The 25,928-nt window shown below is 54.1% G+C and overlaps 2 protein-coding genes across 5 annotated transcripts; one reads left to right on the top strand and one right to left on the bottom strand.

Moving 5' to 3' along the window:
* Positions 1–556: 556 nt before the first annotated feature.
* On the bottom strand, positions 557–20,368 carry GALNT6 (polypeptide N-acetylgalactosaminyltransferase 6). 3 transcript variants are annotated; one of them, XM_052702861.1, is made up of 11 exons: positions 20,259–20,368; positions 12,405–12,962; positions 11,103–11,275; positions 9,717–9,866; positions 9,361–9,595; positions 7,157–7,274; positions 6,865–7,065; positions 5,826–5,957; positions 4,151–4,252; positions 3,482–3,634; positions 557–1,597 (listed from the first exon to the last, which is right to left on the bottom strand). In XM_052702861.1, the coding sequence occupies exons 2-11, from the start codon at positions 12,890–12,892 to the stop codon at positions 1,484–1,486; spliced, it is 1,866 nt and encodes a 621-aa protein (XP_052558821.1). In that variant the 5' UTR covers positions 12,893–12,962; positions 20,259–20,368; the 3' UTR covers positions 557–1,483. The 3 variants fall into 3 exon arrangements, with proteins under 3 accessions (XP_052558821.1, XP_052558822.1, XP_052558823.1); XM_052702862.1 differs by lacking the exon at positions 20,259–20,368 and adding an exon at positions 16,553–16,665; XM_052702863.1 differs by lacking the exon at positions 20,259–20,368 and adding an exon at positions 13,943–14,114.
* Positions 16,680–25,928, top strand: LOC128090517 (uncharacterized). Of its 2 annotated transcripts, none has more exons than XM_052702921.1 (4): positions 16,680–16,746; positions 22,185–22,405; positions 23,881–24,374; positions 25,225–25,928. In XM_052702921.1, exons 2-4 carry the CDS (start codon positions 22,288–22,290, stop codon positions 25,378–25,380), a joined length of 768 nt encoding a protein of 255 aa, XP_052558881.1. In that variant the 5' UTR covers positions 16,680–16,746; positions 22,185–22,287; the 3' UTR covers positions 25,381–25,928. The 2 variants fall into 2 exon arrangements, with proteins under 2 accessions (XP_052558881.1, XP_052558880.1); XM_052702920.1 differs by lacking the exon at positions 16,680–16,746 and adding an exon at positions 20,431–20,542.

The following is a 25,928-nucleotide window of genomic DNA, read 5'->3' as shown; positions in this document are numbered from 1 at the left end:
CCATCCTATGGTTCCATGACCTTTCAGCACCCTTCCAATCCCACTATTCTATGGTTCCATGACCTTTCAGGACCCTTCCAACCCACCCATCCTATGGTTCCATGACCTTTCAGGACCCTTCCAACCCAACCATCCTCTATTTCTATTCTATGGGAGTAGCACCACTCAGGTTTTGCTCCTCCAACAGAGTGGCCACAGGAAAACAGCAGCGGGCACACGTCCCAAATTCCATGGGCACAAGAGAAAAAAAAAGAAATAGGAAAGAAAAGAACACAGCTGTCCCATTTCTGCTCTTGTCACTGTAGAAAACGTGAGGTTTCATGGGGAAAAATTGTCTCTGATTAATCACCTCTTTGTTTTTATCAGCACCGAAGGGCACACACAGCAGAGGCACAACTCAGTTCCACCCATGGCAATCCTGAGCCTCCAGAAGTCAACACCTTATTGCCAGAATGGGGTTCCAAGGGAGCATCTGAGCTGCAGATAATGAAGAGGACTTCCAGGGCTGGGGACTCGGGGGCAGTTCTGGGAGAGGAAACAGAGCCGAGACATGGTCTGTAAAATAAATCATCTCTTTATTTCAGGTCACGTACCCAAAGGTGGACCCTCCCCATCCATTTTCAGGAGGAGCTTTCCCCAGCTACCAACGAAATGGTACCGAAATTGGGGTGGGGGGAGAAGTGGGGCTGGGGAACAGCAGGGACTGTGGTTGGGTGGCCGCAGCATAGCACCCAGGAGCACCCCACAGCCCTGCCCCTTCCTCCTGCTCAGCACGAGGACCAATGGAACCACCCCGAGAAACAACAACATCATAATGACCAAAATAATAGCAACAACAACCCTCTAATGTTTCCCCTACAATCAAGGCTGGGATTTAAGGCAGGTGGCCCCACAGAGCTGCCTGAGGTCCCTCTCCCCGACCGTGAGTGGGGACACTGGATGCTGGTGTGGGGCTGGGTCCCGGCAGCCACCCCATACATCCCAGTTCCTCTCTATGGGGCTGAGCCCATGGTCCATCTCCCACAGCCGGGCCAACCCCACTGCCCTCCTCAGGTATAGGGAAGGGGCACATGTGGGGCAGCTGTGACAGCTTCTGGAATGCCCCAAGGACAAGTTTGGAGTCTCTTTGATGAGCCCAGCATGAGTCCAGCATCATCTCTCCCATCCAGGCACTAAAACGCAGCACTGGGCTCCTCCACGGCCCCTTTTAGGGTTCCTCCACGACCCCACTTTGGGGTTCCTCCACGCCTCCTCTTTGGAGCTTCTCACATTATCACCCCATCTCCACGGGGTTTGCAAAAGGCATAGGGCTGAGTTCAAGGCCAGACGTGAATTGCAGCATATTTAAGGCGTTTTGCTTCTTTTAAATTAAAAAAAAAAAGAAAAAAGAAAAAAGATAATATTTAAAAAAATAATAATAATAAGGAGGGGAAAGAGTTGGCTGCCAGTGCCCTGAGCGTGGCTGGGTCCCGGTGTGCTGCCGTTAGGTGAAGGACCAGAGCTGGTGGAGGTCCGAGGGGTCGCAGGGGGCCATGGCCGGGTGCTTGCCACGTGCTGTCAGGCACATCCGGGATGCGTGGTTCTTAATGAGGTGCTCCTGGATTGAGAGAGAGAAAAACAGAGTCCGGCTCAGCTCGGCCCTAAGGATGCGAGCATCAATAGCAAGACAAAGGGATGCAGCACCGAGTGCTGTGTGGGGATGCAGCAGTGCATGGTGCAGGGATGTTGCAAGTGTGCAGTGAGGGGATGCCGCAGTGAGCACACGGTGCAGGGCTCCAGCACTGAGTGCGTGGTGTGGGGATGCAGCACTGTGAGCACAGCATGGAGATGCAGCAACAAACGCGCTGTGTGGGTTTGTAGCACTGAGCAATCGTGCAAGGAATGCAGCACGGAGTGCACAGTGTTGTGGCATCAAGTGCACGCTGCTGGGATGCAATCGTGCATGGCCCAGGGATGCAGCAGGGAGTGCAGGGCTGCAATCAAGAGCAAAGCAAGGGGACACAGCACCGAGCACAAGGCACTGTGCAGAGCTGCAGCACCGAGTGCACGGAGCAGGGATGCAGCACTGTATGTGCAGCAATGGGGTGCAGCAAGTGCATGGTGCTGGGGTGCAGCACCAAACGTGCAGTGCCAGCATGCAGCAGCAAGCACTCGATGCGGGGATGCTCCAAGCGCATGGAGGTGGGATGCAGCCCTGAGTGCAAGGCACCGTGCAGGTAATGCAGCACCAAATGCACAGCACAGGGAGGCTCCAAGCACACAGTGCAGGGATGCAGCATCAAGTGCACAGTGTGGGAATGCGACACACAGCACAGAACAGGGATGCGGGTGAGTGCACAGCCCAGAGCTGCAGCACCACTTGCTTCGTGTGTGGATGCAGCACGGAGTGCACGGTGCAAGATGGCATTGGGTGCCAGAGTGCAGAACCACAGAGCAGGGGCGCATCGAGTGCTTGGTGCTGGGCTGCTCTGAGTGCACGGTGCTGGGATGCATCACGGTGCTGGAGTGCTCTGAGTGCATTATGGTGCTAGGGTGCAATGTGGTGCTGGGGTGCACTGAGTGTGTTATGGTGCTGGGGTGCACTGCAGTGCTGGGATGTGCTGGGATGCACTGAGTGCATGGTGCTGGGGTGCATTGCAGTGCTGGAGTGCTCTGAGTGCGTTATGGTGCTGGGGTGCAATATGGTGCTGGAATGCATTGCAGTGCTGGGGTGCTCTGAATGCATCATGGTGCTGGGATGGGCTGGGATGCACTGTGGTGCTGGGATGCTCTGAGTGCATCACGGTGCTGGGGTGCATCATGGTGCTGGGATGCACTGAGTGCATGGTGCTGGGGTGCACCCTGGTGCTGGGGTGCATGATGGTGCTGGGGTGCTCTGAGTGCATTATGGTGCTGGGATGTATTTCAGTGCTGGGATGTGCTGGGATGCACTGTGGTGCTTGGGATGCCCTGAGTGCATGGTGCTGGAGTGCATCACGGTGCTGGGATGCATTGCAGTGCTGGGATGCACAGTGGTGCTGGGATGCTCTGAGTGCATGGTGCTGGGATGTATCATGGTGCTGGAGTGCTCTGAGTGCATCACGGTGCTGGGGTGCAATATGGTGCTGGGGTGCATCGAGTGCATCATGGTGTTGGGATGCATCGAGTGGACAGTGCTGGGATGCTCTGAGTGCATCATGGTGCTGGGGTGCATTGTGATGCTGGGGTGCACTGTGGTGTTGGGATGCTCTGAGTGCATCACGGTGCTGGGATGCATTGCAGTGCTGGGATGCACTGTGGTGCTTGGGACGCTCTGAGTGCATGGCGCTGGGATGTATCATGGTGCTGGAGTGCTCTGAGTGCATCACGGTGCTGGGGTGCAACATGGTGCTGGGGTGCACTGTGGTGTTGAGATGCTCTGAGTGCATCATGGTGCTGGGGTGCACTGAGTGCACAGCTTGGGGACGCTCTGAGCACAGGGGATGTTTGCAGTGCTGCTCACCTGCGTCAGCTCCCACTCCTCATCGGGGGGCACACGCATGGGCTGCCCACGGAAGCTGCACTCCCCGAGCTGCACCGGCCCGGCGCCCGCCCGCAGGCACAGCTGTTTGCCCACGTTGTGCCGCAGGTCCCGCTGAGTCGTGTACTCAAAATACTGCGGGGGGAGAGAGCAGAAATGGAGGAGGGGGGCTCAGCAGCCATGTGAGAGGCAGGGATGAGCCCTCGGGGCAGGGGAACGCTCAATAAAGGAGACCTTTGGGGGGCGAGGGGGGGGAAAAAATAGCCTGTAAGGGTGAGGAACCGTTCAGAGTGAGGGGGGGAAAATAATGATAAAATAGTCCTTGGGGAGGGAGAAGATGAGAAAATAGCTGTGGGGTGGGAAGGGATAAGAGTGCCCTCAAAGGGTGGGAGCAGCTGAAAGAAAATGCAATGAAATAAACCTCGGGGGGAGGAAAGGGAGGGGGAATGGATAAAGCAGCTCTCAGAGCTGGGATGGGAAGCGATAGGAAAGAGACTGGGGGGGGGGGGGGAGAAGAAGGGGTAAAACGACCCCGGGGGGGGGGGATGAAGGGATAAAAGAGCACTGGGGGGGTGGTGATAAAACGGCCCTCGGGTGGCGGCTGGGGGGCAGGGGGGCAACGAAGAGCTGCGGGGGCAGCGCTGGGCCCACCTGGTTGCCCCCCATCCCGTGGCAGGGATACGTGATGAGCGGCTTCCCGCCGTGGTTGTTCTCCCCGACGTCCAGGCAGCTGTTGGTGCCCTCGTTCTTAATCTGCACGGGGAAAATAAGAATTAATAATTAATAATAACACTCATAATTTTTTGTTCCGATTAAAAAAATTAAAATGAAAAAGAAAAAAAAAAAAAAATCATCGAAAGATTAAAAAAAAGAAAAGGTGTAAAATCGATGGAATTTGCAAAAGTAAAAAGGTAAAATAGAAGATATGATAAAAAATGTTTTATTAAAAATATATATTTATAATATAGACTTATTGAAATATATAATAATAAATAACAATAACAATATATATTTATATTATATATCATTATTAATTATTATTTATTTATTAATATTAATTGTTGTTTATTTATTATTTATTTATTTATTTTGATATTTATTGAAATATATATTATGGATATATATTTATTATTTATATATTTATATATATTAAATATATATGTATTAATATATATATACATAAGATATGTATTTATTTATTAAAAATATATATTTATAATATGTATTTATATTTATATATAACTATAAATAATTAAAATATATAAAAGAAAAAAAGAAAAAACCGTATTTTTAAAAATTAAAAAGTTTTTTTCTTTTAAGTCTACAATTAAAAAAAGTTTAAAAAATAAAAAGCGTACAATTAACGGAAATAAAAACAATGAAAAAATAAAAAAAAATGTACGATTTAAAATGAAAGAAATTCGAAAAGTAAAAAAAAAAAGTGAATTAAAAAAATAAAAATAAAACGATATGTATAAAATTAAAAATAAAATTAGAAAATATATAAAAATAAAATTAAAAATTAAAAAATGAAAATGAAATTAAAAATACATAAAATTAAAAATAAAATAAAAATAAAATTAAAAATATATAAAATAAAAATAAAATATAACAGAAAATGCATAAAATAAAAAAATTATAATGCATAAAATCAAAAAATAAGATTAAAAAATAAAAAGGAAGCAGAAGTTAGAAATATATAAAATTAAAAAGTAAAATTAAAAAAGTTTTAAAAAAATCTAAAAATTAAAAAAAATCTCAAAAAAATCTAAAATAAAAAAATTAAAAATACACAAAATAAAAAAATATGAAATAAAAAAATAAAATTAAAAAAACCGAGAAAACGCATAAAATTTAAAAATTAAAAAAAAACTTTTAAAAAGCATAACATAAAAATATATATATATTAAAAAATAAGTAAAAAAATAGTGATAAAAAACCAAGCGCCCCCAAACCCGCAAACCAGCCCTGGGTTTCCCGCGCCCTGGGTCCGCGGTCGGATCGCAGCCTGGCGCTGCTTTGGCTCCGCTCCTTTCCAGGCCGCGGTGCGAAGCGCCCGGAGCGACGCCTCCCAACGGCGGGAGGGGAGCAAAGGTTGAGGAAATGGAAGGGGAGAAAAACAGAAGCGGGCGCAGAGGCGGAGCTGAGCGCAGCCGTCAGCGCCAGCAGCGGGACGCCGATGCCCGGCTGTGCGCAGCGATGGCGCGGAGCTCCTCGCCTCTTCCTCCCCATTGAGGCCACACGACGTCCCTGGGGGCCCCCAAACCAGCTCTGCTGGATTCCAGCTCCCAGCTGAAGCAAAAACCCGCCGCCTTCCTGCACTTACTGCTCCGTAGAAGGTGGGGTTGAGGTCGGGGACGAACATCTCGGGGTAGACGTTCTGCAGGTACCAGGTGAAGTTCTTGCAGTGCAGCCGCTCCCTCAGCCTGCGCCGTTCTGTAATGTCACCATACGTCTTCTATCGGCAAAGGCACGTGAGAAAATTAAACTGACCTCCGGAGCCGGCAGGAAATCCCCCCCTCCAACCCCTCATCCCCCTCCAAGGCCAAAAGCTCCGTCCTCCCCCCCATTGCAGGACCCCAATGGGCACCAGAGCAAAGCTGAGCTGCGGCAAAACATTTTGTTGGGGTTAAAAAAAAAAACGTGGCTAGAAAGCGTTACGGCCCAAAGGATTTATTTTCCTTGGTTGTGTTTTCCCACCTGCATTTGATTTCATTGCTCTAAGCTGAGCCTGCAGAGCTTTTGCACCTCCTGTTGATCAGACCCAAGTTCTGGGCAGGAGCTCAGACCTCAGGATCCCACAGGAGGGGCTGGAGCTGGATGGGTTTTAAGGACCCTTCCAACCCAACTGTCCTATTATTCTATGACTTTTCAGGACCTTTCCAATCCAACTATCCTATGGCTCTATGACCTTTAAGGACCCTTCCAACCCAACTATGGCTCTATGATCTTTAAGGACTATTCCAACCCAACAATTTCAACATTCAATGGTTCTAAGATCTTTAAGGACCCTCCCAACCCAACCATTCCAATATCCTATGGCTCTATGATCTTCAAGGACCCTTTTAACCTGACCGTCCTACGGTTCAGTGATCTTCAAAGTCCCTCCCAATCCAATCAACCCATGGCTTCATGACCTTTAAGGACCCTTCCAACCCAACTATCCTAGGGCTCTATGATCTTTAAGGACCCTTCCAACCCAATTATCCTATGGTTCTATGATCTTTAAGGACCCAAAGTTCAGTGATCTTCAGGGACTCTTTCAACTCAAACCATCCTACAAATTCTACACTCTTTAAGGTCCCTTCCCACCCAAGCCACCCAAGGATTCTATGACAGCGAGACCACTGCTGGTGTGCAGGTACCTCTCTGGCCATCTGTGCAGCCTGTTGGTTCCTCCTGTAGAAGATCTCTTTGTAGTCATCCATCCAGACCTCAGCCAAGCGGACCTGGTTCCTGGAGATGACCTGCGTGCCCTTGGGGAAGGTGTGGGGGCTCTTGGAGCGGAAGACGTGGCCCACGACAGAGCAGGGGATGATTTCCAGCTGACCCCCACACTGCCAGACCTGCAGGGATGAGACGTGGGGGCTGAGCAGCCCCGGGATCGAGGACGTCCCCCAAAGCAGTGCTCTGAATTCTGTGCCCCCTCGGCCTCACCCTGAAAGACATTTCCACGTTCTCTCCCCCCCAGATCTCCATCTGGTCGTCGTAGGAACCGATGTGCTCAAAGTATGACCTGGAGATGGCAAAGAGACCACCGGCAAAGGTCGGGGACCTACAGGACAGGGAGAAAACATAAGGCTGGAGGACCTCCATCTGCAGAACAGGTTAAGGAAACACCAGAACGCAGATCTGAATTTCAGGGGGCACCACGGAGGGTGGCACTGGGCAGCAGCAGCCTCCCCTCAACCAGCTGCGTGCCAGCCCCAGATGTGATCCCTCGTGCTCCCATGGCCACAGCAGAGGGCACCACGGGGATGGAGCCACTGCCAGCAGGGGACAGCAGGAACACAGGGCAGCACGGCACCGAGGGGCCTCACTCTGTCGCCTCGGGATCCAGGGCAAAGCACGGTGGATTTGATTACAGAAAACCTATCGCAGCAAAGAAAGGCAGAGATTAGCTCGGTGACCAGGCACCCCATTCACTCCTCTGGCTTTTCTAATCTGCTCTATCTGATCTTTAGAAGACGGAGGCTGGAACAGAAACTTGCTTTTATTCAAGGGGGAGAAAAAAAAATAATAAAATATGAGGACAAAAAGGAGCTCGCTGAACAGCCACGTTCCTGCAGAGAGGAGCGGGGAGAGATGAGACGCTGCTGGGAGCCAGCACAGCTCACAGAGAAAGGGACCTTTATTGGGGCCAGGACGTCTCCCGGGTGACCTCTGCACAAAGCCAGTCCTGCTGGACAGGATGCAGCACAGCCAAACACAGTGTCAGGTATCCCCACACGGCTGAGGGGCTCAGCAGCCGGAGGAACCCCATTGCCAAGGCGGGGACACCGGGCTCCCAGAGCCGAGGCTGTCAGTGGGCAGTTATGTTATTATTATTTTTAGTTTTTATTTCATTTTTCCTAGGAGAAAGCCCGTTTTTCTGGATGCTTTCTGTCAGCTCCTGCAGCACACAGCCCCGTGGCACTGTCGGTGTTTTCACAGCTTAACCACCAGCTGCATGGAGCAATGGTGGGGTGAACAACAGATCGACTTCGGGGGGCACAAACCAACACCTCAAGCATCCTTCCTGCACCTGCTGGTGTCCCTGTCTGCTTGCTGTGGGCTCAGCTTGCTGCCTGCAGCCAATGCTGCAAATCTGCTGCCAACAGCCCCAGCACACCCAGCAAAGGGTTTGTTTTTGCTGCACAACCCCATGGGGAGCAGGGAGCTCTGCAGCCGTGCTCACCCACTGTAGCCTGCAAACAGGGCAGCGTGCTTTGGTGCTGGGGGGCTTCTTTGCTTGCAAAATTGGGTTGGAAGGGAAGGAAAAAAAAAAAACAAAGAAAAGAAAATCAGTGCAGCCCAACCCACAGGTAGCATCCTGCTCACCGCTCTGCCAGCTCAGCACCACCCCATGCCCAGGTAGCAGGCTCTGAGTGCAAGAAGAGAACAGGCAGCAATTAATCCCTTAACGAGAGACTTTGCAAGAACTGAGATTTAGCTGGATCTGGAAGCAACTGAGGAGTGCTATCCTACATTTGTGTCTGTAGATTCACCGAACCTACGCTGAGGTTTCCCTCCCTACCCAAGTATCAGCTGCCAGAGAGCTCCTGGCCCCAGAACCCATGGGGAAACTGTGCTGGGAATGTAAAAAGTCACAAAGCAGCAAGAAAAATGACAACTCCAGGCCCCCACCATCCTTGGAACCTCCATGGGGGGTTCGCCGAACAGTTCCCTGTCTGCTTGAACTGGGTCCAGTGCTCCAGATAGGGTCTCCCCAGTGCAGAGCAGAGCAGGGAGCACCTCTTTCACCCTGCTGGCCATGCTCTGTGCAGTGCCCCACAGGGAACCATTGGCCCTCTTGGCCACTGGGGCTGGCTAGTGGTCAACCACTGGCCAACTGTTGGCCAACCATCAGTCAACCAGGACATCACTGGAGTTCTCGGCCACTGGGGCACGCTGCTAGCTCACGGTCACCCCGTTTGTCAGCCCTTGGTCAAAGAGAACTCCACTGGCCATCTTAGCTACCAGGGCAGACTGCTCACTCATGGTCACCCTGTTGGCCAGCCAGGACCCCAAGGTCCTTCTCTGCAGAGCTCCTTTCCAGCAGCTCAGCCCTTGGCCCTCACCGGTATGTGCAGTTGTTCCTCCTCAGGTGTAGGGCTCTACATTGGCACAGGGAGGATGAAACACCCCATGCTCAGGCTTACTTGATGGGGACAGTCTCGTCCTTCCTCCTCTGCCTCTCACGGGGTGGCACGACCTCCCATCCAAAGGTGAGACTCCAATCAAAATTACCCCGGCTGTGCTGCTTGCCATACTGCACTGGCTTGGAGAACTCGAAGGTGTTGAGGTCTATGGTGGTGATGTCAGGACTGACGACAGCCGTGGGCTCCTCGGCGATGCGGGACAGGAGGGGCTCCAACCACCCGTGGAAGCACTCACCTGGAGCACAGGGAAGGGTGAACCGACCTCACCGGCATCGCTTCAATGGGATGCGCCAGGACTGGGGGCTGCATCCCGACCCCAGGGGCACCCAGAGGGTGGTGGGGAGGTGGACACTCACAGTGTGCATCCAGGAAGGTGAGCACCTCGCCGCTCGCCACGCTGGCTCCCAGCAACCGGGCCGTGATCAGCCCCTTCCTCTCCGCCTGCCGCACCACCCGCACAATCTGCAGCTGCTTCACGTAGCGGTCCAACTCGTCCTTCAGATATTCTGGGGGAACAGAAGAGGGTGGACAGCCTCAGGGTGAGCTCAGCCCCTGCTCCTCACCCCCGCCAGCACATCGGGGTCCCCACAGCGAGGGAAGGGGCGTCCCTGCTCTCATTTGCACCCTGCAACAAGGTGGGGGTGACACAAGTCCTCCCCATTCCCAGAGCCTGAGGGGTTTTTGGTTGCTAAAAAAAGAACCATTATGGCCAAAAAAAGATCTTTATGACCATCCAGTCCAACCATCAGCCCATCCCCACCGCGTCCTCTAAACCACGTTCCTAAATCGAATCATAAAGGTTGGAAAAGACCTCGAAGGTCATCCAGTCCAACCACCAACCAAACTCCACCATGCCCACCAAATGAAGTTTGCAATTTTGCCCCCACCAAGGAGTGATGAGGGGAAAAAGGGCTCTTGGCTCTGCGGTTAAGGCACCAGTATGACTACACAGAATTTCATCACTGAGGAATGGATGAGGAGGGCTGTCCTGGGCTCAGGTTTGGAGCAGATCCACCTAACCAAAGGAGGGGTTTGGGAAGGGATACCCAAAGTGTTCGGCAGAGAGCTGGACACCCCAGAAGAGACCCAAAATCTCAGGGGCACCCAAACCGTGTCCCCATCACAAAGTTCCTGGCTCCACGCTTGGCTTTTCCAAGGATTTCTCCTAGCATCTCCCACCCCGCCCATGCCTGCACACAGCCAGGCCACAACTTCTTGGCCAAAACACAACCCGGATCTCACTGGGGCAGAATGGGAACCACCACCCAGGTCACCCCGCACCGTGAGTGCACGGGGATGAGCAGTGCTCAGGGCAGAAAACCCAGCAGAGAGCAGAGTGCTGTGAGAGAAAGCACCACCACATCTCTCCCTGGGATGCTGCACGCTGAGCAACACGTCGCCGTGCCCCAGGAGGTGCTTCAGGTGCAGAAATCCCTTTATTTTCCAGGTGCAGCACACACAGCTTTACGCACCCTGGGAGGCGGAAGCAGAGCACGAGGGTAAAGTCTGCTCCTCTCCCAGCACCTCGCTGTGCCATTCGTTTGCTTTGGGTGGAACTCATTAGCGAGCCATGTAATGAGGTATGACGTGGGATGAGCAGCTGGGCTTCATCCAGATGGAATAAAAAACCCAACGGCGGCTCCAGACAGTAGGAAACGATTCAGAAAAGCCCAGGAGCGTTTTTCTCCCCATCTTGCAGCCCCATAACGGCCCCATAACAGCCCTATAACAGCCCCACACACCGTCCGTGCTGGCGTCGTCCACCAGGATGATCTCCCTGAGCAGGGCAGCAGGCGAGGCGTGCAGGACGCTGTACACCGTGCGCAGCAGCGTGGACCACGCTTCGTTGTGGAACACGATGACGACGCTGGTGGTGGGGAGGGGAGGGCAGCGCTTGAACTTCTGGTCGATGCACCTAAGGGAGGGGAGGATAAAAAAAACCCAAAACAATAAAGGGGAAGAAAAAGCAGAATTTATCGCGGCTATGCACCAGGCATGAAGAAGCAGTGGGGTTGGCGTGCCGGAACAAAACGCCGCCGTCCCCCACTGCGGCGTTCCGCACAGGGGGGCAGCGGCACCGGCAGCCCCCGCAGCTCTGCCTCTTTGATTTCCATTGGGTTTACCTCTTTCCTCCCCCTCCCTTTGCCCCCGTTGCCTCCGGTCCAGTGAATGACATTCCCATCCCACCCCGACCCGGTGTTCCCCCTTTGTGACCGCTACACCTGCTAGGCACGGATAATCGCCGGCCGGCGCGGCTTCTCCCTCCTATTCAGAGCTTTTTTTTCTCCAGGATCCCCCCCCCCAAACCCACCCCCAACCAGGCAGGGGTTGGGGGCGCACTCTAATCCGGGCGGGCGGTGCTGAAGCCGCTTCCTTCACCCCCTGCCTGGGGCTGTTCCACTCCGCTAAGAAAAGAAAAAGTCAGCTTAGGGCTGGGCTGGAAGAAAGGAGGGGAAGGGGGGAGATGCTGGAGCCTGGAGCAGGTACACAAAGAGCTGCTGTGCCATTTCACCCGCTGCAATTACAAATCAAGCATAAAGCAGACAGAAATCGAGAAGAAATTGGGTATTCCCAAGGTGCCAGGCCCACCCAAAAGTGGTTTGCAGCCTCTTTGCTGGGCTGATGCATCTGGTGGTGCACGGGGCTGCTGCAGCACGAGGGCATGGAGCTCCTTGCAACAGGCAGCTGCATGGAGAGTGCATGGAGCTCATGCTATGGGCAGCTACAGAGCAAAGTCATGGATCTCATGCAACGGGGAGCTGCATGGAGCTCTTGCAGCAGGCTGCTGCATAAAGCATCCACAGAGCTCCTGCAATATGCTGCTGCAGAGCAAAATTGTGAAGCTCCTGTGCTGGGCTGCTGCACGGAGAGCGCATGGAGCTTCTGCAACAGGCAGCTGCACAGGGAGCGCATGGAGCTCCTGCAATATGCTGCTGCAGAGCGAGGGCACGAGCTGCAGGCCCAACTCTGCTTTGATTTCCTCTTAACTTTGCCTGAACGGAGCCAAGGAGGCCGGCACACTTTTGGGAGGAGGGGGCTCTTACTCTGGAGGGCGGCTGTCGGGTCCCAGCGCACGCTGCAGGGAGATGCGGTCACTGGCGAAGGCGTTGAAGCAGTGCTTCTCGTAGCCCCGCTCCTTCTCCTTGCTCTCCTCTGCCGTCCACTGCTCTTTCTTGAAGGCTTTGCCATCAGCCCCGGGCCCGGAGGGGTCCTGGGGGGGTCGTTCCAGCAGCGGGCGCAGCTCTGCTGCCGTGTAGAAGCCGGGAGGACAGGAGCGGGAGCTGTGGGGCGGCTCCTCCGGGGGCACCGGGGCCCCGATCTGCAGCTTGGGCATGGAGTCACGGAGGTTGTGCACGGCGCCCAGCATCAGGTCGATGACCTGGTCCTTCCCATCGACGATGTTCTTCAACCAAGGCTCCTCGCGCGGGTCGCCATCCCCGACGTCCCTCTGTAGGATGAAGAGGAAGAGGAGGAAGACGGCGCCCACCAGGGCCACCTTCAGCGGGCTGTAGCGGCGGCGGAGCAGCCTCATGCTGTCTGCAGGAGCTGCGGCGCACGGCTCAGGGTCGGGGGGTCCGTGGGGGCTTCATGGCTCCGTTAACCTGGAGGGGAGAAACGCACAAGGGGTTAATTCACCCCCCCATGCAACGTGCAAAGCTGTCAGCGGAGCAGCCCGGCGTCGTCGGAGAGCAGCGCCTCTCCCAGAGCTCTTCTCATCACCTGCACCCGGCAAACCCCCCCTGGAACAGCTGAAACGGGTTGGAAGGAGGCTGCAAGACGCAAACCAAACCGCCAGCCCCAGCGGTGCGACCCTGCAAGCCCTGCAGGCAGCAGAAGGATCAACGCGGTGTGCGACAAAGCTAAAACATCAAAAAAAAGTTTACTCCAACACTTGGGATGCAAGGACAGTGCCTTCCCTCGGGCACTTCTCCTGCCTGGGAAGGAGGATGAGTGCAGATCGCTCCGAGCTGTGCTATCTGGGAGCAGCAATCCCAGCACCCGGGGCTCTGCCCCATCCGCCGACCATTCCTCCCCGCTGCTCTTTGTGAGCCGCTGCCACCGGAGCATGGAGAAGCTCCGCGGGAGCCATTCACCGCCATCTCCTCCTCCTCAGGATCAACCCCCCCCCCCCTCCCCCTCATCTCTCTCCCCCTCCCTCTTTTTTTTTTTTTATTTTTTTTCTTTCTTAAAATGCTTTGGAAGCTGCTCAGTCCCCCCTTCCCCCCCCAGCACCCCGCTGTCAACTTCAAGGGCAGGGAGCTCAGTGCGGGGTCCCCATTCTTCCACGGCCCCATGAGGTTTAGGGGCGGGGGGAGAGCAGCGATGCGCTATAGGGGAGGGGGACACTCCGCCTCCGGGTCAGCGCTTTCAGTGCCCGTAGGGCTGCGGGATCACAACGCCGGCGATCAGACAGCGCGACGTGAAATAAAGCCCGACGTGAAAGGAAAAAAAGCAGAATGAAGGGGGAGAAAAAAAAAAATAAAAATCAATCTCCGCTCAACCCCCCCCCCCCTCCCCCAGCCCCCCGGATCTCTGCTCATACATTGTTTCTAATCTGAGCTCCCTCCCCCCACAGCTTCACCTTCAATGTTCCTGGAGCTCTGTGCAATGAGGTGAAGGCAGCGTCGGTGCAGAGGAGGAACCCCAATTCCACCCTTCCCAATCCTCTGCTGGCCCCATTGCCTTGATCGCGCCAACGAGCACCTCGTTATCTGCTAACGAACCTCAGCGCAGCACCCTGGGGAAGGTGCACAGCAGCTTCAGCCCCAAAAGGTCCATCCCTCGGGGGAGGGGGGGGAGAGGGGGGAAGAAGGGATCCTACCCTAAACCACCGCCCCATCTCCTTCCCTAAAAGCCTAAAAGAGAAGCCCCCCCCCCACACACACCCCCAAAGCGCCCCCTCGGCGCTGACATCTCACAGCAGCCCTTCCCCAAAACTCTCCTTTCCTTTCCCACTAAAGTCCCGAACGCGTTTGGGCGGGGGAGGGGGGGTTTCACGGGGCCTCTGTAGGAACCGCACTGAAACGTGGGACGTTCCCCCCCCCCGCTTCCCCTCCCCGTGTCCCATAGGAGCGCGGTGACATCGTGACAAACTCCCGCAGGGCTGAGTCACCCGCAGGGCGCGTCTCGGGGGTGGGCATTGCCACGAGGACATTTCCAGCCCAGCACTGCACAGCCCCTTAACAAGGTTCAGAGCCACCACCGACCCCCCTCTCCCCCCTCCCAGAGCCTCCCTTGGCCACCCCAACCCCAAAAACTCCCTAGACCACCCCAAAACCATCCCCAGGATGCACGCAGCAAGAGCGACACGTGCAAGCTGTTCGGAGAGAGAGTTATTGAGCCTGTTGCATTCAAAAGAGGTTTTAAAGGAAGGAAAACAAACAAACAAACAAACAAAAAAAAAATAAAAGAGAGAAAGAAGAAATAAATGGGGGAAAAAAAGGGGATTTAGGGCAAAGGGTCACCAACACGGTCACAGCCACGGGTGGCAGCAGGACAGTGCCCACATGATGGGACAGCTGCTTCCTCCTTGGTGACAGAGGGAGGAACCCCAGAGGCTGAACTAGAGATGTTCTCTCCCTTCCCCCCCCCAGAAATAAGCAATAGCAGGAGAACAGCAAAACGATGACGATGATCACAGAAAGTAAATAAAAAGGCAGAGGCATCAACGCAGCACGGAGCACAGCCTCACCTGACACCACCCTCAGCTCCACGTGGCAGCGCGGCCACATTGGTTGGGGTGCCAAGGATGTTTGGGAAGGCAAAAAGCCAAGAGATGCAGCAGCCCCACACGGGTGGGATTTCCCCTTCCCCCACATCATCATGGGAGTGCGATGGCACGCCTTTAATTTTGAGTAGATTGGGAAAAAGGGAGCAATGCTGGGGGGTAGGAGAGGGCGTGAGTGCTGTGGGAGACCCCAAAGATGCAATAGGGTGGAAATGGGACTGGGATCAGGGAGTGGGGCATGAAGGCTGGGGACCCAGTACTGGGAAAGAAGACTAAAGGCTGAGACCAGGACCTGGACTCAAGACCAGAGAATGGGGACACAGGACTGAGACAGGGATCTGAGGATCAGGGAATGGGACCCATGACCAGAGAGTTAAGATTGGGACCAGGAATGGGATTGATGATCAGAAAAGGAACTGAGCACCGAGGTCTGGGACCAGGGAATGGGACCTGAAGATCAGGAACACAAAGGAAGAAACTGGAGGTCTTAAAGACCAGGTGCCTGGGGGACCCAAAGACTAGACTGGGGCCCTGGGGTATCAAAAGATTATGGGCCCGACGGAACCCCAAAGACCAGGGACCCAGGATACCCCAAAAACTGGGAACTGGGGACCCGAAAGACTGGGGGAACCAAATAGCAGAGACCCAGAGGGGACCCCAAAGATCAGGATCAGGGGAACCCTGAAGACTGAGGACCCCAAAGACCAGGGACCCAGCAGGCACCTCAAAGACTGAGGACTCCAAAGACCAGGGACCCAGTAGACTCCAAAGATTGGGACGAGGGGGACCCCAAAGACTGGGGATACCAAAGACCAAGGACCTGGGGGACTCCAAAGAGTGGGACTGGGGGCACCCCAAAGGCTGAGGACCCCAAAGACTGGAACTAGGGAGACCCAGAGGACCCCAAAGACCAAAAAACTCTGAGGATCCAAAAGACTGAGGGCCCCAAAGGCTGGGATCCCAGGGGGATCTGAAAGACTGGGGACCCCATGGATGGGAGACCTGGGAGACCCCAAAGACAGGGGACCCCAAAGACCAGGACTCAGGAGTGTGGCAAAAAGTTCAGACCCCAAACACTGGGGACCCAGGGGGACCCCAAAGACCAGAGACCCCAAGGATGGGAGATCTGGGAGACCCCAAAGACTGGGGACCCCAAAGACTACGGACACAAGAGACCCCAAAGACCGGGGACAGGATCAGAGACAAAAAACTCAGATCCAAGGCAGGACCGGGACTGAAGACCCAAGACCGAGACCAGGACCAGGACCGAATTCTGGAACGAGGAACCGAAATCCGGGAACCCAAGACCCGGACCGAGCACAGCGATCTGAGACCGGAACCCGAAACAAAGACCGAAAATCGGGACCGAGCGAGCCGGACTCAAGAGCGGGACGGAGATTCCAAACCGGCACCAAAAACACGACAACCGAAACCCACAAACAGCCCCAAACGACCCCCACTCACCCGCTCCGGAGCGGCGGCGGCCGCGGGTTCGGGGCCGCAGGTGCCGTCCGGGGGGCGGGGCGGGGGGCGGGGATGCAGCCGGTACCTGCCTCGCCCCGGGGCTCAGGTGAGCACCGCCAGGTCCTAACGCCGTCCTCAGCAACGGAGGAACGGGGATCGTAAGGGATCCAAAGGCTGGTGGTGGGAGTCCGGAGGTTGGTGGGGGTTTATAGGGGATATAATGGGGGATGGGCTCGAGGTGAGGCGCTGGGGGAGTGCGGGGGGTTGGGGAGAGGCTGGGATGCTGCGGGGTGGTAGGGATTTGGGTGGGTTGACATCAGGGTGCTGGGAGTGGCTGCTGACCTCTAAGGGAGTGATATGGGAGGTGTGGGGAATGAAGGGGACGTGAAGGGGACAACACGGGGTTTTGCACTTGGGATGGAGTAATCCCAGATACAGAATCACAGAGTCACAGGACGGTTGGGTTGGGAGGGAGCTCAAGGATCACGGAGCTCCAACCCCCCAGTGCCATGCAGGGCCACCAACCTCCCCATCTCACAGCAGCCCAGGCTGCCCAGGGCCCCATCCAGCCTGGCCTCCAACCCCTCCAGGGATGGACGGGGCATCGCAGCCTCTCTGGGCAGCTGTTCAGCCCCTCACCGCTCTCACAGCACACAACTTCCCTGACACCCAACCTCCATCTGCCCTCCCTCAACTTCATTTCCCCTCGTCCTGCTGCCATCTCCCCTTGCACAGAGCTGCCTCCCCTCCTGGCTGCAGGCTCCCTTCAGGCACTGCAGGCTGCACTCAGCTCACCCCCAGCTTCTCTTCTCCATGCTGAACGAGCCCAGCTCCCTCAGCCTGGCTTTGCAGGGCGGTGCTGCAGCCCCTGCTCATCTCCAGCTCCTCTGGACCCTCTCCAGCAGCTCCCTGCCTTTCCTGTCCTGGGGGCTCCAGCCCTGGATGCTGTGCTGCAGATGGGGCCTCACAAGAGCAGAGCAGAGGGGGACGATCACCTCCCTGTCCCTGATATACGTAGAGACTCCCTGCAGAGAAGGACCGGGGGTCCTGGTTGGTAAAAGACTGAACATGAGGCAGCAGGTTGCTCTTGCAGCTCAGAAGGGCAGTGATCCCTCAGAATGGGATCCTATGCTCCATCAGCAGGGGGGTGGCAGTGGGACAGGGAGGGGATCATCCCCCACTACTTTGCCCTCTTGAGACCCCATCTGCAGCGCTGCATCCAGGTCTGGAGGCCCCAGTAAAAGAAAGAGAGCTGTTGGAGAGGGTCCAGAGGATGAGGAGAGGACCATGAAGATGCTCAGAGGGTTGGAGCACCTCCCCTATAAAGACAGACTAAGGGATCTGGGCTTGTTCAGCCTGGGGACGAGAAGGCTGCAAGGGAACCCCATTGCAACCTTCCAGTATTTAAAAGGGGATGATAAAAAGGAAGGGGATTGATGTTTCACAAGGGTAGACAGCGATAGGACAAGGGGGAATGGTTTTAAGCTCAAGGAGGGAGGGGTTAGATTGGATGTTGGGGAGAAGTTCTTTACTATGAGAGAGGTGAGGTGCTGGAACAGCTGCTCATAGAGGTTGCAGATGCTCCATCCATGGAGATGTTTGAGACCAGGTTGGATGGGGCCCTGGACAACCTGGGCTGGTGTCAGATCTGGAGGGTGCTGGCCCTGCCTGTGGCTGGGGGGTTGGAACAGGATGGTCTTTGGGGTCCCTTCCAACCCAAGCCATTCTGTGATTCTTTGAATAGGACCCATAGTGACCTTACAGCCGTGTGCTGGGAATGAGAGGCCGGTGGAGGTCATTGAGTCCTATAGAGGCCATAGGGCCTATCATAGCCTGGCACCAGTGTGCTGGGAATTACCAGCCTGGAGAGGCCATAGGGGCCTGGAGAGGTCATAGGTGCCTATAGAGGCCACAGAGACCTATAGAGGCCATAGGGGAGTGATAGAGACCTATAGAGGCCATAAGGACCTATAGATACCATAGGGACTTACAGAGGTCGTATGAGCCTGGAGAGGTCATAGGGGACTGATAGAGACCTATAGAGTCCATAGGGACCTATAGAGGTCAGTAGGGGCCTGGAGAGTCCATAGATGCCTATAGAGTCCATAGGGGCCTATAGATGCTAAAGGGACCTATTGATGCCATAGGGACCTATAGATAGGGGCCTGGAGAGGCCATAGATGCCTATAGAGTCCATAGGGGCCTATAGATGCTAAAGGGACCTATTGATGCCATAGGGACCTATAGATAGGGGCCTGGAGAGGCCATAGGTGCCTATAGAGGCCATAGGGGACTGATAGAGACTTATAGAGGCCATAGGGACCTATAGGTGCTTGTATGGGCCATAGGGGCCAATGTGGGGTGCTGAGACCCAGCGAAGCTCTGAGCCCAGGTGTGCCCTCCCTACTCGTGCTCAGTCCTCGTCCTACCTCATATCTGTTATTATTCTCACTGTTAATTACTCTGGCTCTCCAAAGCCTCCCTCACCCGTAGCTCAGTGGTTGCACTGTGCAGCAATGTGAACTCTAAGGTCATTTTTATCAGGCTGTGATAACTGCTGGCAACGTTTCTTTGGGTGGCTGGACACGCAGACCGTCGAGGCTGGGATTTGCTAATTGCTCCCATCTCTGTCATCCTTATTCAGCCTTCCCGCTGAACTCCTGATGGCGTCACTTTGCTGCTCTCCAGCTGTGCTGCTACAGGGCTGCTTGTCCCTGCAGCTTGGGATGGAGCACAGCCCCAGCTCTGAGCACCCCATGTCCTTATCCTCCAGCCCCACGTTTAACACTAGGTGGTGGTATCACCATGAAGATTCCAGCTGAGGGCGGGTGGCTGCTATGGCAGGGAAAGTCTCTGCTGTACTGAGGACTCCACGTTAAAGCTGAATTGGCTTTTAGGTCCCTTCCAACCAGAGCCCTTCAGTGGTCCTGTGATCTTTAAGGACTCCTTCCAACCTGAGCCCTTCAATGGTTCTATAATCTTTAAGGACTCTTCCAACCCTAAGCCATGCTGTGATTCTATGATTCTGTGGTAGAGATGGTGTGAAAGAATTGTTTGTAGCCCCTCTGGAGGATGTGGTTTGAACAAGATGGCAGGTGTAGGCACAGGCAACCCCATCAGCAATGGATTCCGAAGATGGAATGGAAGAAAATCATAGAATCACAGAACTGAAAGCGTCCCCTAAGACCCTCCAGCCCAACTCCAACCCATCCCACCACGCTCACTGGCCACGTTCCCAAGTGCCACCCCCACAGCCCACCACCTCCCTGGGCAGCCTGTGCCAATGCTTGGCTGCTTTTTCAGACAAAGCAGAGGATGAGAACCTCCCGAGTCTTCTGTGCATCCCAGCAGTGGTTGAGATGCACAGAAGGGCAGAGGGGCGCGAGGGAAATGCCAGTGGGGAAACCCCAGGGGCCTCTCCAGGCTCCTGAAGGCAGGAGGCACGAATGCTGGGAGGGTTTTAATCTCCTGCTGAGCATTTTGTGTTGGCTCCCATGCTGTATGGAGGATTTGAGGGATTTGAGCTGGGGTGGAGTGAGAATTACTTTGGATTATTGGGATGTGAGGTTGAATATTAGCTGCCTTACGGAGGATAAGTCGAGCAGGGCTTTGAGGCAGATGTGCAAATCCCCAACACATTAAAGCACCAACACGTTCCTTGAGAAGGGCAGGGGGAAACCGAGGCACAGAACAGACGACGGCTTACCTGGCACGGAGCAGAGGAGAGCCCAAACTCACCGCCGTCGGCCTTCAGCATCGCCTCCCGGATTCTTGAGAGCTAATTTTAAAGCCCTGGGTTTGCTGCCTGTAATTCACTGCTGCTATATTTCCTGTCTCTCTGCCGCGCTGAGGTTTCGCTCTGAGCACTGAAAAACTGAAGGGAAATTCCCTGCCCCGGATTTTTCTGTTAGAGAAACTTTTTCAGTTGCGCCCAGAGGCCGATTCTGAGCTGTGGCCACCAGGATTGGGGCAGGAGAGCCCCCCACCACTGTAAGTGCGCTCCCCAAATTGCAGCCCCGGGGCTTCACGGGGTCCCCGTTGGGTTATATGGAGAGGTGTGGGGTGGGGGTCGGGATTTTTGCTGTGTTAAAGCAACCCCATTCCCCAGCACCGGGGGAGAACGTGGGTCGTGCCCCTCTGAGCCCTGATCATCTGCGTCCCCAGTTGCTTCTTTAATTGCAATTTGGGAAATGCTTCTCCGGGTTACACAGGAGGTTAAGATCTCCCGTCCCCTTAATGACAAAGTGGTAATTTGGGGGGGAAATTAAGACGTGGTTAACTACTGAGAAGCCAGCAGGGCTCGTTCAAAATCAATATGGGCTTGTTGGGAATGGCAGCTCCGAGTCACACACGTCTTAATAATTAATTGGCGCGGTTATATATAACTCCTAGACAAAATATATCCTCTTAATCTTTAATTAGTTAGCTGCTTTGCAGGTTTTGTGCGCTTGGTTTTCAAGAACCAGTGGGGGCCCAAAGAGCTGAGAGCGCGACGCAGCTCCCATCACAGCTCGTTTTGGGCTGAGGAGCACAGGGAGCCCCGTGCTGAAGGCGACCTTGCCGCGGTGTCTGCAGTTCTCTTGGTGCTGGGAGCGTTCCCTTCAGCTCCGCTGGGATTTTTGCCCTTCATCCCTCTTGGGTTCCCACGTTGCTCTGGGTGGTGGAGGAGTTATCCCCAAAGCCATCAGCTGAGCCCCTAATTACAGCGCCGGGGCTTAAATTCGCAGCGCTGAGCGGTGGCGAAGCTGGAAAATATGACAGGAAGCAAAGCTGATTTGCATGTTTATGCTAATTGCTATTGCACAAATCTTTCAAATCAAAGCGTGCGTTGCAGATGGCTTGCAGATTTACACCACGCTTTGGCTTTATTTATTATCTTTCAGACTGGTAATAATTGGTGCAATATGGTAAAACTGGAAAGCCTAATGCACAATACAGCTGTTAAAGCGAGGAGAAATGCGCTGAACACAGCGTGGAGAGGTTATTTTTCGTGGTGACAATATTTGGCTAAAGCAAACCTTGTGGGCACGAGCTGGATTTTCGTGTGGGGTGTTTTCAGGAGCAGAATGGGCAGCTCAGGGCTGAGTGACTGAAGAAATGGGAGTTGTGCCCCCATGCTTGGACCTCTTTCCCCTTTGGGGTTCATTGCCAGGAGTTTGTTTGCTCTCACACCGCTGCAAACAAACAAACAAAAAAAAAGAAGTTATTTCTCCAAATCATGGAATCACAGCTTATCTGGGGCTGGAAGGGCTCTTAAAGATCACAGAACCATAGAATGGTTGGGTCGGAAGGGACCTTAAAGATCACAGAACCATGAGATGGTTGTACTGGGAGAGAACTTACAGATCTCAGAACCTTGAGATAATTGGGTTGGAAGGTCCTTCAAGATCATAGAACCGTAGGATTGTTGCTTTGGAAGGGTGCTCACAGCCCCCAGCCCTCTCCCTGCTCCGGACATGTCCAATCCCTCCATCAGAAGGCCTTGAACTTTTCTCCACTGTGGGCTGAGAGATGCAGAAGTCCAGCTCAGCAGTTGGGTTATCCCCTGCTTTGGACAGCATCACTTCCCTTTTCAGCTTTTTTTTCTTTTAAATTGCAAGAAAACTGCAACCACGACTTCTTTCCATCACAGTGAAACACCGACATCTCCAGAGATCCTGCAGCAGGACGGAGCTCCGTGCTCCCCATCGCCACGTCCCCTCCTTGCTGCCTTGCTTCCTCCCTGACCAGGTGTGATGGAAATGGGTGAAGTTTTCCTCCAGCTGTGCCAGGAGGTGGCCAGGCTGCGGGAGCTGTGCTCCAGGCAGAGCGAGCTGCTGCAGAAACTGAGCGCCAGGAAGGGCCCCGCTGTGGGTGAGCAGTGGGGCTGGGGACGGGGGGAGGTCGTGCTGAATTGCTCCTTCACTGCAAAGAGCAGATACAGGCTGATGGGAGGGGATTTCAGCCTTTAACCTCATGCTGCTGAGAGGTTTGCTGCCAAATAGGGTGTAATGAGGAAGCTGGCTGCAGGCACAGCTCCCTGTGCTGGCTGTCATGGTGTTTGGGCTTTTCCTTTGCCATCTAATGCATGGCCACGTGTGTGGGTCTGCTGAGAGCCGCGCTAAGCCACCCCAGGCTGCGATTTACTCTGGGAAAAGCAGGGAGGAGCTGTGCCAGATGGTGCTGATGGCCTGGAGACTTTTTGGGAAGCAGGCATGGCGGTGGTGCGGCCTCCAAGGGCTGCACATTGCCTATGCAAAATGCTCTCGCCCACCCCAGCAGCCTGCATGGTTATCCAAGCCATGGCCCTCCTATTCCCCACCATGCTCTGCTCCCCTCCAGCACTCCAAGTAATGAATCCTGCAGGGTCCTGCAAGCTTTTTCCCAACCTTTTCCCAAGCTTTCAGCCCTGTGATCGCCTCATTTCCCCCACAATGAAGGGGGTGAGCCTGCAGCATGGCCCTCTGCACGTCCTCTGCATGGGGCTGGAACGCAGATAAACATCTCCAAGCAGCACGCGGACCAACGCCATCACGTGAGGACGCAGAGATATCTCATCATCTCCCCTGGTGGGGCAGCTGATGCTCTTCCTCCAGCTCTCAGCCTTCTCTATCTCTCTCCATCTGCCGCTTCATGCTGGCCCAGCCTCGTATTTCTTGCCATCCCTTTTCTGTGGGGGCAGCGAGCTTTGCTTGCCACAAAGGAGATAACACTGGGCTGTTTCACTGTAGCACAGACAGAGAATGAAGCAACAGGAAGGGAAAAAAATGTAGATGGGATGCAGCCCAAACTCACGCAGCCCTTGGTGCAATGTCTTTTGGTTCCAAAGGACCTCTCTGGTACGAGATGGGGGTTGTTAGGATGGGTGAGTTTTGTGAGTGCTGGATGAGTTGGCACCAAAAGGCAGAAAAGGAAATTGTCTCAGTTTGGATGCTAATTTAGTTATTTGTGGTGGGGGTAGAAAAATTAGTCAGCTTGCTGTAATGTGTCGCTATATTTAACGATCTTTTTAGGCTGCTTTCCCTTAATTGTGTATCTTGTGGTCATCGCTGGAAGGAAGAGGCTCCCAGTGATAGGATGAGAGGTGATGGCCTCCCATTGCACCAAGGGGGTCAGGTTGGGTGTTAGGAACAGTTTCTCCTCTGGGAAAGTGGTGATGCATTGGCACGGGCTGCCCAGCCAGGTGCTGGGCCAGCATCCCTGGGGGGTGTTCAAGAAACTGCAGAGATGTGGCACCTGGGGACGTGGGGTGGATTGGGGTTGGACTGGATGGTCTGGGACGTCTTAGTGATTCCCTATGAAAGCACAGAGCCCCAAGACTGACCTCTCTGGCTTGCTTTCTTTCCAAGACATCCCCATGTCTCTGCCCATCCAGTGCACAGAGGACGCTTGGACAGAGGGAGGGGAGCAGCCAGCAGCCAGCCCCCAGGTGCACCCCAAGGCCCCGCAGGGCTCTGCCCACCCTCTGGCCCCACCAAATGCTGCCCACACACTGCCTGGTGCCAGTGGTTGGTACCCAGCTTGCAGTGACCTCGGGGCTGGGAGAGCCACCCTCCCAGGGGCTTTTGGCAGCAGCCAGGCGGGGAGAAAGGAGAAGATGCTGGTAGACACATGGCTGGAGGACTGTAGGATGACTCCTACCACCAACAGCCCTGAGGAAGGAGCAAGAGCTTGCTGCAGCCCACAGGAATTTGTGACACCGAGCAGCGAGGCTGAGCACTCCTTTCTGACTATCCTGGACCTCTATGAAGCTCCAGAAGCTCTTGGGAGGGAGGATGCTCCCAGCAACAGCGCTTTGTCTGCTGCAGAAAAGGTGCCAGTGGAAATCCGGGGACCTCTGAAGGTAAACATGAAGGGGTCAGAGGTTTCTGACTGCTCTTCCCGGTGTGAGGGCACCTGTCCATCTCATCATCATCCTCTCCTTCACCCTTCCTGTAAGGTGGGGAGCTGTGGTTGTGGTTATGCCCTGAAACTGATTTCAAGTGGAGTCAGGTCCATGAAAACTCCATTCCAGCACCTGGTGTGCTTTGGGAGAAACCCAGTGACCTTTCCCAGCTGAGGGATCCTTGAGGCAGCCTGTATCGACCTCTGTTGGATCTGCAAATTAAATAAGCTCTGAATTATTTCCTTCAGTCTCTCTGATTCATACGCTCCCAAACACAGATTCCAAAATACATCCTGAGATGCATCCCCTCATTCTTGCTCAGCCTTCAGTGTGTGTTATGTGTGGGGCACCAACACTGGGCTGGCCACTGAGGGTCTCTGAAATGCCAAACTATTTTCCTTTAATTTCTTTTCCTAAATGAGACCCTTAGAAATTATTTCGTGGCTGCTGTGGTGACCCATCCGTGGGGAAAGCTATTGATTTTTGGCCTGGGTTATATTTAGAAGCTGTTTTCTTCTTAAGAAAGAGGAGAAGAAAGAAAGAAGTAGAAGCACTGTCTGTCTGCTGAAGTCCTAATGTGCCTTATCAGCACTCCGATGATAATGGCACAGGAGGAAATAAATGCTGCCCCCCATTTGGCTCCGCACAAAAGCACTTTTCTCACGCTCTGCCCCGGGGGAAACAACAGGCGATGGGGAGACCCTTCCGGGATCCTGCAGTGGATGCGGGGGGTCTGGGCGCTGCTGAGGGCTCGAGGAGAGGCTGTGTCTGCGTTCCCACTGATCTCTTTCCCCTTTGCTCCCTACAGACCTCCTGGACGCCGGGATGGATGCTGGAGGACGCCGCGCTTGGACCCGGCGCAGCTGCGGCTGCTCAGATGTGTGACATTTGCCAGGCGACCTTCCCTGCGGACACCGCAGCTCAGGCTGACTATTTAAAGCACGTCTTAACCCACATGAAGTAGGGCTTTAGGACTTTGTGCTCAGAAAGCCACGGGTGTGCAGCTGTGAGCGGCACAACGGGCTCCGGACCTGCGTGAGATGCGGCTGCTGGGGCAGCTCAGGCTGCAGTTCCGTTCTGTGCCACCCGGATCGGTTCCTGCTGTGCTGCCTGGGGGCTCAGCGGGGGTTCTGGGTGTGTTTCGGCTCACTGAGCTTCATGGGTATCAAAACTGCTTCTGTGCTGAGCTCCAGATGCGTGTAGGAGGTTTGGGGAGCTGCAGCTTAATGGGAAGTGGACGTTTTTTTCCAAAGTTCTCTGTAACTGGAAAATGTTGAATTTTTTACTTTTTTATTTTCCTTGAATAGAGACATTTGAAAGCTGCATTGTTGCTTTTTCCAAGAACACAGGAGGGGGGATCACCATGTTTTCATGGCACTAAATCTGAACTCGCTTTTGGAGAGGGTGCCAGCACCGCATGCACGATGCCACCCACCCTGCAGCAATGCAAAGCTCCCATCCCTATGAGGGGCACAACTGAGACCCCTCCTCATTAAAACCCCATCAGCTCTG

Source organism: Tympanuchus pallidicinctus, unplaced genomic scaffold (assembly GCF_026119805.1).
Source record: "Tympanuchus pallidicinctus isolate F22 unplaced genomic scaffold, pur_lepc_1.0 scaffold47, whole genome shotgun sequence".
Taxonomy (NCBI): domain Eukaryota; kingdom Metazoa; phylum Chordata; class Aves; order Galliformes; family Phasianidae; genus Tympanuchus; species Tympanuchus pallidicinctus.
The sequence above is the reverse complement of the archived record's forward strand: the minus strand, read 5'-3'. Positions and strand labels throughout refer to the sequence as shown.